The sequence below is a fragment of the Lontra canadensis genome, unplaced genomic scaffold (assembly GCF_010015895.1).
Source record: "Lontra canadensis isolate GAN:19392208 unplaced genomic scaffold, GSC_riverotter_1.0 scaffold50, whole genome shotgun sequence".
Classification (NCBI taxonomy): Eukaryota; Metazoa; Chordata; class Mammalia; order Carnivora; family Mustelidae; genus Lontra; species Lontra canadensis.
In genome coordinates this window covers 10510826-10525822 of record NW_022631044.1, presented here as the reverse complement: position 1 = coordinate 10525822, position 14997 = coordinate 10510826, and the positions used below count along the sequence as shown (strand labels likewise).

Below are 14997 nucleotides of genomic sequence, written 5' to 3'. Positions count from 1 at the left end.
AGAGGTTGAAATTAACATTTCATAACAAATTTAATATCCTTTTGCCTAAATGAAATGCTAGTAATAACCTACAAATTAAGTTACCTAAATGGCAAATACATTTCACTTAAAAAAAAAAAAAAAAAACCTGACATCATGGTTTGAACATCTTACCTGCTCAGTATGAACACTTGGCTCAAGAGCTGAGACCAAATTAAGGAGATGTCTAAGCGGTACTGGATCCAAATTCTTGATGAGTGAAGGAAATAAGTCATGTATATACCGACTACAATGTTTCAACTAGAAAATAAAAGTAGAGACAATAATCAAAAATAATTACATTATATAAATAAATAACCTGATGCCAAAAGTTCTACAGTTAAAAGAAAGTAGCTGAAACAGTAATTTATTTTTTAATATGTTGGGAAAATGCTAATTACCAAGTGTCATAAATGGCAGTACATAAAATGTGAGAGTAAAATTCCACTTAAGCATAACTTAAAAAAAAAAAGCATAACTTTATCTTATTCAAACCAACCACAAGATTACTTTTCCAACCACAAGAGGGAAGCTCACAATAAAAACAGTTTCTGGAATCCAAGTATAAAGAAGATTCCAATTAAATTTATATATCATTAAAGTAAAAACAAGTTAAATAGTATATTAAAACATAAGCAGTTACAAATAAAATAAATTCCAATTATAAGAGAAAACCAAAGCATTATTTTAATTGTACTACATTTCTATTAGTAGTTATGAAGTATCCGTATAACATGTTCATTTTACTAAGGTACGCAATACTAACTCCCTTAAAATAAAGGTCTACATGGTAATAAACCTAGAAACAGTCTCCTTTCTTATACTAATTAGAGGAACAAATATGAGGGAAAGTATAACATTTACAAAGATGTGACTATTAAATATTACAACGAGATGTAAATGTCTTTTGTAGTCATGAAGCTACAAACCATAAAATCAAGATACACAATGAATAGTTTAGTAATTACCAAATTGAGGCTTCCAAAAGTAAAAACCTGAGGTATCCAACTTCTCTCCTATACATAAAAACTCATAACAGAAAATGTACATTTTTCTATTCTAAAACACTGACTTCTGTATTTTTCAGGCATAAATCATATGAAATCTCTTCTGCTATATCCCCTATTAGGGTAAATATGCACAACTGAAATTTGAAACAGAAGATGAAATAAAAGTAATAAAATAACTTTGGAGAAATTCCTCCATGTTCGGTAACTTTTTATAAACTATTTACATCATTTGAGATAAAGGAAAGTAAATTATCAATTACAATTTATTGCTCTTATAAGTCTTAACTAAGAATGTTAGTTTTAATACAGCACTGATTAACATCACAGATTATACTAACAGTTTATACCTTTGCTTTTTGCAAACAGGTAACTATTAAACTCTTCCTAATTAGAATGTAACAAATACACAATAAGGAATAAATTTCTGACTTGCTATCACTTCGATCAATAGAAAGAATTTCCATAACAGATTCAATTTTCATAATCAAATACCTTACTGTTTTTAAGTGACAAAACCCTTGAGATATAATTATGTAATCCTATAATCCTATAAAAAATATAAAGCTCTTTTAGAGTTGTACAGCATGAAAGCAAATTCAGAAAATAAAGATTAAAAAATTTTAAAATTATAGCACTTCAGGGGCGCCTGGGTGGCAGATGTGGGGGATGGGTTAAATAGTTGATGAGGATTAAGGACAGTGCTTGTGATAAGCACCAGGTATTATATGGAAGTGTTAAATCACTAAATTGTACACCTGAAACTAATATTACACTGTATGTTAACTAACTGGATTTTAAATTACAACTTGAAAAAAATAATAATCTTGTCCTCCTAATAAATGTGTCCAAAATTTCTCCATTCCAACTGCAGACTGCTACCTTTGATTGATAAGAAGACAGAGTCAGGCTGCCATTATTTCAATCCAATTAAAACATACACACAAACAAGGTATAAGAAGAAACAGTAAAGTGTGGCCCACTGAAATGAAAAATAAATCAATGGAAATATACCTAAGAAAGCCCATTTATCAGGCTCTCTCAACAATCATAAAACAGTTATCTTAAAGATGCTCCAAGACTTAGGGGCACCTGGGTGGCTCAGTGGGTTAAAGCCTCTGCTTTCAGCTCAGGTCACGATCCCAGAGTCCTAGGATCGAGCCCCACATCAGGCTCTCTGCTCAGCGGGGAGACTGCTTCTTCCTCTCTGCCTGCCTCTCCGCCTACTTGTGATCGTTTAAAGATTTTATAAATAAAAAAAATCTTGAAAAAAAATGATCTAAGACTTGAAGAAAAGGACAAACATGAAAACAGTGCCTGACCAAAATGAGACAATCATCAAAAAACAAATTCTAAAAAGGAGCTATAAGAAATCAGAAGCTGAGAAGTAAAAGAACTGGAATGAAAATACACTAGGTAAGGTTCAGCAGCATATCTGAGTAAGCAGAAGAAAAGAGCAAACTTGAAATTATGGAAACTGAAATTACTGAGTTTAAGGAACAGGAAAGAAATAATAAAGAAAAGCAAATGGATTCTAAGGGACTTGTGGGAACCATCAAAGCTACCAACACACTCATATGAATCCCAGAAGAGAAAGGTATACAAAGTAAAGATGAAGAAAAAATGGCTGAAAACTTTCAACTTTGGAATACATGAATCTACAAATCCAAGTAGGATAAACTCAAGGAGCCCTATGACCAACCTTATTATAATCAAACCGTTAACAGCCAAAGACGGTAAAATAATCCTGAAAACAGAGAGAAGCAACCCACAAGGGATCTTCAGTAAGAGTATCAGGCCAATTTCTAATCAAAAACCTTGGGATCCTGGGATCGAGTCCCACATTGGGCTCCTTACTCAGTGGGGAGCCTGCTGCTCCCTGTGCTTGTGCTCTCAGTGGAAAAATAAATAAAGTCATTTAAAAACAAAACAAAAACAAAAACCTTGGGAACCAGAGGAAGTACGATGATATACTCAAAGGCTGAAAGAAAAAAACTTTCCATTGAGAATTGGAAAGGAAAAACTCTCCTTATGAGGAAGGAATTAAAAATACATTCCCAGATAAATAAAAGCTAAAGGAATTCACTACAACTAGACCTGCCCTGCCAGAAATGCTAAAGGAAGTCCTTCAGAATGAAATGAAAAGAAGCGAAACAGTGACTAAAGACCTCTGATAAATATAGACAATTAAAAGCTAGTATCATTCTCATTTGTAACTCCACCTTTTATCTGCTATATGATTTCACAAAGGCAAAAGAATTATTTTTTTTAATTTTTTTTTTTATTTGACAGAGACAGACATAGCAAGAGAGGGAACACAAGCAGGGGGAGTTGGAGAGGGGGAAGCAGGCCTCCCACTGAGCAGAGAGCTTGGCTCGATTCCAGGACCATCAGGACCTGAGCTGAAGGTGAACGCTTAACGACTGAGCCAACCAGGCACCCCAAGAATTATTATTAATCTACATAACTGGGCACACAATATATTAAGCTGAAATCTGTTGTATGAATAACAAAAATGAGAAGGAGCTATACAGGAGTGTAATTTTTGCGTACTATTTAAGTTGACAAATTCAAATTAGACAGTAAGTCTTGAGATGTTAAATGTAATTTCCATGTTAAGCACAAATTATCTATAGAAAATACGAAAAAAAGAAATGAGAAAGGAAATCCAAACTACAAACCGAAATAAAATGCCATAACAGAAATGACGGACAAAAACACTGTAAGACATATACAAAAGAAATAGGAAAATGGCAGAAGTAAATCACTCTTTGAGGAATTACTTTAAATATAAATGTTTTAGGAGTACCAGGGTGGCTCAGTCGGTTAGGCATCCAACTCTTGATGTTGCCTCAGGTCATGATCTCAGGGTCATGAGATCAAGCCCCACATCAAGCTATGGGCTTAACACAGAATCTGCTTGTCCCTCTCCCTCTGCCCATCCCCCCAATTCATGCAAGCACAGTCTCTCTGAAAACAAAATTTTAACAAAAAATAAATACATATATAAACATATATATATATACACACACATAAATGGCTTAAACTCTGAAAAGACAGAGATTAGTAGAAAGGATTTTATTATTTTTTAAAGATTTATTTATTTATTTATTTGACAGACAGAGATCACAAGTAGGCAGAGAAGCAGGCAGAGAGAAGAAGGGAAGCAGGTTCCCCCCTGAGCAGAGAGCCTGATGCGGGGCTCGATCCCAGGGTCCTGGGATCATGACCTGAGCCGAAGGCAGAGGCTTAACCCGCTGAGCCACCCAGGCGCTCCGGTAGAAAGGATTTTAAAAACATGATACAACTCTGTGTTCTACAAGAGACTCAAAATATATCCAAAACACAACAAACAGACTAAAAGTTAAAGGATTAAAAAGATATTCTGTGCAAATAATAAGCAAAAGAGAGCTGGGCTCACTATACTAAATTCAAGTAAGGTAGACTTTAAAATTTTTAAAGGTTACTAGAAAAAGAGAGACTTATCACATTACCTAATAAACCCATTTCTGTGTATAAAACCAAAAGAATTAAAAGCAGGATTTCAGGGGCCCCTGGGTGGCTCAGTGGGTTAAGCCTCCGCCTTTGGCTCAGGTCATGATCTCAGGGTCCTGGGATCGAGCCCCATACTGGGCTCTCTGCTCAGCAGGGAGCCAGCTTCCCCCCTCTCTCTGCTTGCCTCTCTGTCTACCTGTGATCTCCGTCAAATAAATAATTAAAATTAAAAAAAAAAAAAAAAGGCAGGATTTCAGGGGTTCCTGGCTGGTTCAGTCAGAAGAGGATGCAACTACTGATCTTGGGTTGTGAATTCGAGCCCCACAGGAGGTATAGAGATTGCATACATATAGACAAACATAAATTAAGTAAATAAAAGTGTAGTTTCAAAGAGATACTTGCACACCTATATTCACTGGACCATTATTCACAACAGTCAAAGATGAAAGCAAAGTAAATGTCCATTGACAAATGACTGTGGCATATATATACTACAGAATATAATTCAACCTTTCAAGAGTAGAAATCCTGTCACACGCTACAACATAGATGAACCATGCGGACATTATGCTGAGTGAGATAAGCCAGTCACAGCAGAACAAATACTATAGGATTCCACGAACGTGAAATATATAGAATAGTCAAAACAATACAAAAAGTAGAATGGTGGCCATCAGTAGCTGTGAGTAAGGGGAACAGGGGAATTGTTGTCGTTGTTCAATAACTTATGGTTTTTTGTTTTCTTTTGTTTAATTTTTAAGTAAACTCTATGCTCAATGTGGCGCTCAAACTCATAACCCCAAGATCAAGAGTCGCAAGCTTTGCCAGCCAGGTGCCCCTCTTATCCAAGGAGTACAGTTTCGGAAGATGAGAAAGCTTTAGAGATCTGTTATACAACAATATAGTTCTAGTCATCATTAGAACTTAAAAATGGTTTAGAGGGTAAAACTAATGTGGTTTCCTTTTGCAGTTAAGTCTTTTTTTAAAAAAGATTAACAAAGAGTGATATAATTATTAACAAAATGTTCCATACAACAAGGAGATGTAACAACTATAAACACACTTTATAACTCAAATCTCAGGTGTGCCTGGGTGGCTCAGTGGGTTAAAGCCTCTGCCTTCGGCTCAGGTCATGATCCCAGGGTCCTGGGATCGAGCCCCATGTCAGGCTCCTGCTCAGCAGGGAGCCTGCTTCCCTTCCTCTCTCTGCCTGCCTCTCTGCCTACTTGTGCCTACTTGTGATCGGTCAATTAAATAAATAAAATCTTTAAAAAAAAAAAAAAAAACCCCAAAGCTCAAAGAACAGATCAGAGCACTGACACATAAAATACAGATTAGAAAAACAATTGAGAAAATTAACAAAACCAACAGCTGGTTCTTCTAAAAGATAAACATTTAGCTAGCTTGAAAAAAAGAGTGCAAAGACATAAATCAGAAATGCAAGTGAGATATTACTACCAAACTTACAGATTAAAAAAAAATTTAACAGAATGCTACAAACAACAGCACACCAAAAAAATCAGGTAACCTAGAAGATAGGGACGAATTCTTTCCAAACTAACTGCACTGACTCAAGAAGGAAAGGTCAACAGACCTATAATAAGACACTGAATCGGTAATCAAAAACCTCTCAACAAAGTACTAAAATGCATGGCTTACCTGGGGAATTCTAACAAATTTTTTAATAAAAAAATTAACACCAATCCCTCTCAAATCCTCCCCAAAAAAACTGAACAGAAGTAAATACTTTTTAACTCATTCTATGAGGCCCAAGTCTTCATAAGAATAGAAAATTACGGGGCACCTGGGTGGCTCAGTGGGTTAAGCCTCTGCCTTCAGCCCAGTTCGCGATCTCAGGGTCCTGAGATCAAGCCTCGCATTGGGCTCTCTGATCAGCAGGGAGCCTGCTTCTGCCTCTCTCTCTGCCTGCCTCTCTGCCTACTTGTGATCTCTCTCTCTCTCTGTGTCAAATAAATAAATAAAATCTTAAAAAAAAAAAAAAAAAGAATAGAAAATTACTAAGCAGTATCTTATAAATGACAAAGAGTCCTCCAGCAACTATTAGCAAATCAAATCCAAGACCATACCAAAAGGATTATTCACTATGACCAAGTAAGACTTATCCCAGGAATGCAAGTGTGGTTCAAAAGGAGAATTACTCTAAAACATATTAATCAATGGAAAAAAGCCACATGGGCATCTTAATTGATGCAGAAAAACAATGTAACAAAATCCAACACCCTTTCCTAATAGAAACTCTTGGAACACTAAGAATAGAGGGTAAACTCCTTAACGTGTTAAAGGATATTTATGAAAACCCCACAGCTAACAGCATACACAATGATAAATGACTGATTTCCTCCTAGGATGAGGAACAAGATTAAGAATGCTGATATTTATTATTGTTATTCAACACTATACTGAAATTCTAGCCATAGTTATTGGACTCCACCCCCTCACAAAACATTTAATGGATCCAAATTAGAAAAGATGTAAAACTGCTAAAAAATGACACAATCCTGGGGCACCTGGGTGGCTCAGAGGGTTAAAGCCTCTGCCTTTGGCTCAGGTTGTGATCCCAGGGTCCTGGGATCGAGCCCCGCATCGGGCTCTTTCCTTATTGGGGAGCCTGCTTCCTCCTCTCTCTCTCTGCCTGCCTCTCTGCCTACTTGTGATCTCTCTCTGCCGAATAAATAAGTAAAATCTTTAAAAAAAAAAAAAATGACACAATTCTATATAGAGAAAAAGCTATATATAAAAAGCTAGTAGAGCTAAAAATCAAGTAGACAGTGTAAGAGTATAGATCAACAAAATTCAGGTATGTTTCCATATATCCACAATTAATTACCTGACAAGGAATTTTAGATAGCTATTCCATTTACAATAGCATATGAAGAATAAAATACAACTGATCCTTGAACAACACAGAGGTTTGGAGCACAGATCCCCTGTGCAGTCAAAAAACTGGATATAACCCTGACTTCCAAAAACATAACTATCACAGCCTACTGCTGACTGTTAAGAATATAAATATATATATAACATTTATATATTTATATATTTATATAAATGTAAATATAAATCATATAAAATCATAAACAAAGAATATAAATCAATAATCTAAACCAGAATACCTATAACATAAAGAGTTAACACAAATTTTTTGTTTATATATAATATATACCATACTCTTATAATAAAGGAAATGTTAAGAAAATTGTTGAGAAAATACTTACAGTACTATACTGTACTTCTAAAAAAAAATCTATATGTATGTGGACCTAGAGAGTTCAAACCTGTGTTATTCAAGGATTAACTGTACTTAAAAATTAATCTAACAAGAGGTGAGGGGTGCCTGAGTGGCTCAATTGGTTAAGCATCTGACTACCACTCAAGGCATGATCCTCAGGATTGAGCCCTATGTTGGGCTCCATGCTCAGCAAGGAGTCTGCTTCTCTCCCTCTCCCTTTGTTCCTACCCCCACTCATACTCTCTTTCTCTCAAATAAATAAAATCTTAAAATAAAATCTTAAAAAAAAAAGGATGTGAAATACTTGTATACAGAAAACTACAAAACACTGCTCAAGGAAATTAAGGGTTCAATAAATGGGAAGACATCCATGTTCACGGATATGAAGACTTAACATGGTTAATATGTTAATACTACCCCAAAGAGATCTATAGATTCAACACAATCCCTTCAAAATTCTAAGGGCCTTTCTGGAAAATGGAAAATGGAAAAGCCAATCCTCAAATTCTTAGGGAATTGCAAGGAATTCTAAAAGCCAAAACAATCTTCAAAAAGAAATCTGTGAAGCCTGCAAGGAAACAAGAGTAATTAGAATGTAGAAATGAAAACACTAGGGGTTTAAAAAAAAAAGAAAAAAAAAACACACAAAAACAAAAACACCAAGGGTGCCTGTTGGGTTCTGTTATCAAAGGAGCGAGACTGATACAAAGCGAAGGTCAAGCATTCAAAGGATGCCAGAATCAAAGCGCCAGCATCGAGAATCAAACCAACCCATCGAGAATCAAACCAACCGGTTGGGGCCGTCTCTTCCGGAGAGAGCGACCACTCCCAGCCTCACAGACTAGCTTTTATAGAGCAAAGGCCATGTGGTTGAGCCTGGCCACATACAGGTGGCCAACGAGATTGTAACACACAGAGAAAGTTGCATAGTCATGTTAGGTCACACACGGGTGGCCAATTGAATTACAATTTACCCTATTTTAGCTGTTTGAACTAGCCTATCACTCTGGTCAGAATTGGCACCCAAAAGGCGGGGTTTACATTCTTCGGTGGTTAGGGAGATAATATAATGCTTTACTGATTAGATGTCTCCACCTGGCCTAACTCATCCTAGCATTTGGGCTCTATTATCTCCACCTGACCTGACCCATCCTTGTGTTTGGGCTCTGTTATCAGGGACTGGTCGACCATATTTTACTGGTTTCCCAGACTTGCTTCAAGTAAGTTCCGGGAAGTCGGGGGGAGGTTAGTTTAAGTTTTACTACACAAACAACAAAATGGCTGTTTAACCGAGATGGAGTCACTCTGGCTAAGTAGGCCCTTTACACTGCCTAGGTGGTTTGATCAGTTGGGCATCTGACTCTTGGTTTCAGCTCTGGTCGTGAGTGCATGAGTTGTGGGACTGAGCAGCTTTGAGATTCTCTCCCTCTGTCCCTCCCCACACTCTTTCTTTTTCTCTCTCAAATAAATAAATAGGAAAGAAGGAAGGAAAAGAAGGAAGGAAATAAAGAAAATAAGAAAGAAAGGAATGAATACACTAAATGCAGTATATATAAGCCATGGACTATTTGGCCATAAAAAGAACATTTTTATATAGGTGGTAAACAGGGATAACCTTCAAAAGCACTGTGTATAACAAGTCAAATATTTTATGATTCTACTTAACTGTAGTACCCAGAAGAGGCATATTCATATAGACAGAATGTAGAATAGAGGAAACCAAGAGCTTGTAGGAGGGAAAAATTAACAGTTATTGTTTAATGAGTATAGAGTTTTTGTTGCACATAGTGTCAAAGTTTTTGATACAGACTCTGGAGATGTATACACTACACTAAATGTATTTATGGATTGAACTGTACAGTTACTAATGGTTAAAATGGTAAATTTTATGTTAACATATATTTGTATCACAATAAAAGAATGAAGAAAATAAGAGAAAAAGTGAATGTAAGTGTTAAAAGGTATCATCCCAAAATTCAAACTACTAATCATGTCTACTACAAAGTTTTGAGGGGAAATAAGAGTGGCTTTAGTATCCATCATTCAAACACTTCAAATACAAAGAAAACAGATATCTCAAGTATATAGTAAGCCATAATTCACAAATTTCTCTTTAGGAAAACAAAGGCTACTCAATGAAATCCACATGAATAAATATCCATTAATTCTGGAATGAGAGAAACAGAAATGAGGAAAAAGGACTGGTGGTGAGTTACATACCTAAATACAAAATTAGCACTAAACAACGGTGTAGAAATTACGGTTCTAGCGTAGAATTTAAAACATATAATTTGATAAAATACAAAAACAGTAAAAACAGGGAAGCAGAAAATGAGAAAAGATAATGAGAATTCCCTCATCTTCTATAGAAGAGAATCAATCACTGTATTTTAGAATGAAAAGAAACAAACCCACCAAGAAAATGAAAATTAGGAATAGATACTAGATTTCAACAAACTTCTGAAAGACTAAAATGAAAGGAATGCATTTTAAAACGTACAAGTGGAGAAGGATGTAGCTCAGAGTAATTTGTGAGTGAGCTGCAAAGGAGATAAGTCAACCTTCCCACTGTAACTCGGGAAGATACCAGACTCAGAGACCTAGATCTGATGGACAGCAGGAGATATGGAAATAAAAACACAGGATTTCCCTGAATACTCTTAATAATTGTATTTGTCAGTCATCAGTCAGAAAAACAGGAACAGCCAACTTATTTATTCTACCCAGTCGCCAAGGCTCTCCCTTGAGTACAAAATACATAAAACCACAGCTTTTAACCACAGATACTGGTATCCCTTTTCACTCTCTCTTAGAAGTCGCACAGGCAGAAAGCCTAGTAGTTACTTTAATGAGAAAAGTACAAGTTGTTTTACCATTACTACCCTAGAAAATGTTTCCAAACAGGAGTCCCACTTGAGAGACCTCTAATAAAAAAATATTTCACAACAGCCAACAATACCCAGGCCACTTACCTTGTCATCTTTCTTAAATATGAATGGATCACAAAGGCATACATGAAGACACCCAACAACATATAAAAAGAACACAGCTCATGTGAAGAATTCTTAGGCAGGAAGCAAAGAATTCAAATCTCTAAGATGTAACAGAGAAGGATATTACAGTGCCCAGATTCTAACTCAAGCAGTCATAACTTCACATACTAGTAGTATGTAATGTCTCATAAAGCACTAATCTAAATGTGTATACAAGTACACATGCAGAAGCTAATAAGCATTAGAGTACAGGTCAGTGCTTCTAAAATTAGTCAACAGTAATCCTTTTAAGAATCTGACAATTATGTGTATAAAGCACATCTGAATCAGATGACATTCAAATCCTACTAAATCCTAGAGAATCTGACTTTTGTCATTGATACAAAGATCGACCCCAAATAACTTAGCTCCATATTAAGATAAAATTATTATATCAGGGGCGCCTGGGTGGCTCAGTGGGTTAAGCCTCTGCTTTCAGTTCAGCTCATGATCTCAGGGTCCTGGGAGTGATACCCGAATCGGGTCTCACAGCAGGGAGCCTGCTTCCCCCGCTCTCTCTGCCTACTTGTGATCTCTCTGTCAAATAAATAAATAAAATCTTTAAAAAAAAATTATTATATCAGTCATTTACATGCATTTACACAAGCATCCTTCAAATCTGAAGCATTTAACAATATAATCCAGTACAGTGCAAGGATTCTGAAGGGATTTTTTGATATCCTATGACTAAAACATTTTACAGTGAAAGAGTGTGTAGAGGCAAATATAAAGGTAACCAAGTCAAACTGGAATAGGTAAATTTAAATGGTGGAAAGTCATTTAAATGTCGAAATATTTACTTTAACTTTATATACTAGTCTCTGTATTTACTGAAAAACTAATAAATGTAAAAGTTTCAAAGTTTACATAAACATAGACAATGAAAAGGAAGTCTTCCATCTATCCCAGATCATATACCCACAAATAAACCTATTAAAATTTCTTGTGTATTTTTCAAAATAGCTCCACGCATTCATAAGCACAAACTGCATGTATATATGTTATAGACATACATGTGCATCCTCTTTTATAACAGTTTAAATACATGTTGCAAGAATATACTGCCTACTTAGGATTTTCTCTCAATAAAAGATTACCTATGCAGTGCTTAGTAAAACTATTTCTTACATATTGTTCCACATGAACATAATACAGCACCTTCGGTCCTTCTCATGGCTATAAAGGATACTATTAAATGAATTTCCCAAAATTTACTAAAGTAGTCCTACAGTGACATTCCTTTTCTGCTAGTATGGTCAATGCTGTAGTGAACATCTTTATGTACATGTATTTACAGAATAAATTACCAGAAATAGAACTGCTGTATTTCTTCCCAAATGTTACCACATACTCCAGTCAATATAATGCATTACTAAACATAATGGGAATTATCCAATAAATGAAAATGCTATTACATTATTTGAACTTACATTTAATTACAAAGATAAGCATTTTTCAAATATTTATGAATAATTTTTCTATCAATTTCAAATCCATTTGTCATCTCCTTGGATTCCAATACAAGAGTTCTGATACAATGAAAAGAGCAGCAGACAATCCAATTACCATGAGGATACTGTATGTGTGTGTATATTGTGTATATGGATGTATGTATCTCAGATGAGCTAACTGACCTCAAAAACTTACTCCGCATGGGAGGAAAAAAGACTAAGGTAAGACTGTAAGAAACTAAGCAACCCCAGATGCTTTGAAATTAATTTTATTTGGTGCTCAAATTTTTTTTATTAACACATAATGTATTATTTGCCCCAGGGGTACAGGTCTGTGCATCATCAGGCTTACCCATTTCACAGCACTCACCACAGCACATACCCTCCCCAATGTCCATCACCCAGCCACCATCTCCCTACTCCCCCATCCCTCAGTCTGTTTTGTGAGATTAAGAGTCTCTTATGGTTTGTCTCCCTCCCAATCCCATCTTGTTTCATTTTTTCCTTCCCTACCCCCCAGTGCTCAAATTTAAAAAAACAAACTCAAAATGTAAAAATTCCTGATTATTCTAAATTTGTAGTAGATTCAGAAGTGGTAAGTAACAAATCACAGAAAGACCCAATTAAATTAACCCTTAAAATATACTTATTTTATATAGTTCATCTTTTATAGATAGTTTAAGTTTTTGCAAACTGTCTCACAGATTACGCCACAATTTTTAATTATTCCCTTACTAAATTGCTTCAAATTCTTGCTAGGGCAAAATGCTAAAACCTTTAACAGGCCATACTATAAGTTATCAATTTGATAAAGTTTCAATAAAGAATTCTCTACTATTTCTAGCTATTTACTCTGTAATGATACATTTATCATTATTCTCCTATTCTCCTAGTCTTGCTCTGAGCAAAATAAAAACTTTAAATCTACTAAAATGCGTAAACATTTAAAAAAAATTTCCCTTTGTTCTGAAACAAAGTGCTTCTTTAAGTTACTGAAATGACAGTGATGTATAAATATATAATATTAAAGAATAAGTCAATGCTCAAATTTACATTAAAAAAAAAAAAGAAGAAAAAATTTCTTAAAAAGATTTTATTTGTCGGAGAGAGCAAGAGAGCACTAGAAGAGCTGCAGGGAGAGCAGAGGGAGAAGCAGCTCCCCGCTGAGTGGGGAGCTCAGTGCAGAACTCAATCCCCGGACTCTGGGATCATGACCTGAGCTGAAGGCAGATGCTTAACTGACTGAGACACCCAGGCATTTCCAGAGAAATTCTTTAAAAATGTATTTTTAAAAATATGTAAAAATATATTTTAAAAAAGAGCCAGCCCTGTCAGGAATACTCAAAAAAAAAAAAAAAAAAAGTAAAGACATAAGTTAAATCCACGATCAGCAAATGTTTTCTTGAAGGACCAGACAGTAAATTATTTCAGGATTTAAAGTGGTAAGTATTATATAGATAAGTACTATACTCTGCCACTGTAGTATGGAAGTAGCCACAAGCAATATGTCAAAGAAAGTACAAGGTTATGTTGCAAAAAATATTTACAAAATGAAGTGGCCAGCCCAAAAGCCTTGTTTATCAAGCCAAAAGTTTACCAATCCCTGGTATACAGATCATAACAGTCTAAAGACTCCAGAAACTGACCTAGTCAAAATAAACTGGTATCTCAATTCAATAAGGAAAAGAAGAATTACTGAACAAGTGGAATGGGGACAACTACATAAACAAAAAATGGGGTAAAAAGATAAATGACACCTTGAACCAAGAGTAATTCCAAATGGCTCAAAGACTAAAATACAGGGGCACCTGGGTGGCTCAGTCAGTTAAGCATCTGCCTTTGGCTCAGGTCATGCATGATCCCAGAGTCCTAGAATGGAACCCCATGTCTGGCTCTCTGCTCAGAAGGGAGGCTACTGTTCCTTCACCCTCTGCCCATCTTCACCATCCTCACCCCTGCTCACACTCTCTCTCGCTCTCTCAAATAAAATCTTAAAAAAAAAAAAAATCCTAAAATATAAAATTTGAAACAGAAAGGAACTAAAGGAGAACTTTTTTATAACTTTGGAGTGGAAAAAGGGCGTCTGGGTGGCTCAGTCAGTTCAGCAGCTGCTTTCTGCTCAGGTCATGTGGTATCAAGCTCCACGTCAGGCTCCCTGCTTAGTGGAGAGCCTGCTTCTCCCTCTCCCTCTGCCTCTGCCTGCCGCTCTGCTACTTGTTCTGTCAAATAAATAAAAACCTTAAAAACAAACAAACAAACAAACAAAAAAACCCTTTGGAGTAGAAAAGATATTGCACACCATAAGACAAAATCCACAGGACAAAAAAATAACTCAACCACAAGTTTGAAACCACAAACTTGAAACCGAACACCAAAAACCACCTTAACCAAACGACAACATCAAAGCAGAAAACAGTCCTAACTCTTAACACAGACACAAGTCCAATTTCACTGATATATATAGGTCTCCTACAAAATGAACAAGTAAAATCTCTGATAAATGACAAAGAATATCCAGTAAAGGAAACAAAAATGGCTCTTAAACACAAGATTTGCAATGTGATTCACATAAACAGAATGCAAATTTAAAATACACATTTCAGCCATCAGTTTAGCAAATATCACTTAGTGTAAGGACACAACGTACTAAGGAAGATGAGGGAACACAGGCATTATCACACCATTAGGTACCCCAAGTTAACCAAACAGACACTTTAACCTAACAATTCTCCTTAAAAGATAAA

At 35.6% G+C, this 14997-nt stretch overlaps 1 protein-coding gene across 5 annotated transcripts in view; it reads right to left on the bottom strand.

Moving 5' to 3' along the window:
* The window catches only part of USP34 (ubiquitin specific peptidase 34), a 241823-nt gene that overhangs the window by 135322 nt on the left and 91504 nt on the right, over window positions 1-14997 (bottom strand). For all 5 annotated transcript variants that reach the window (XR_004384586.1, XM_032873840.1, XM_032873843.1 and 2 more), the window contains exon 11: window positions 154-279. Coding sequence is in view for 4 of the 5 variants with exons in the window: in XM_032873840.1 (XP_032729731.1) it covers window positions 154-279 (126 nt within the window). In the remaining variant the exon portion in view is untranslated. The remainder of the gene's footprint in view (window positions 1-153; window positions 280-14997) is intronic.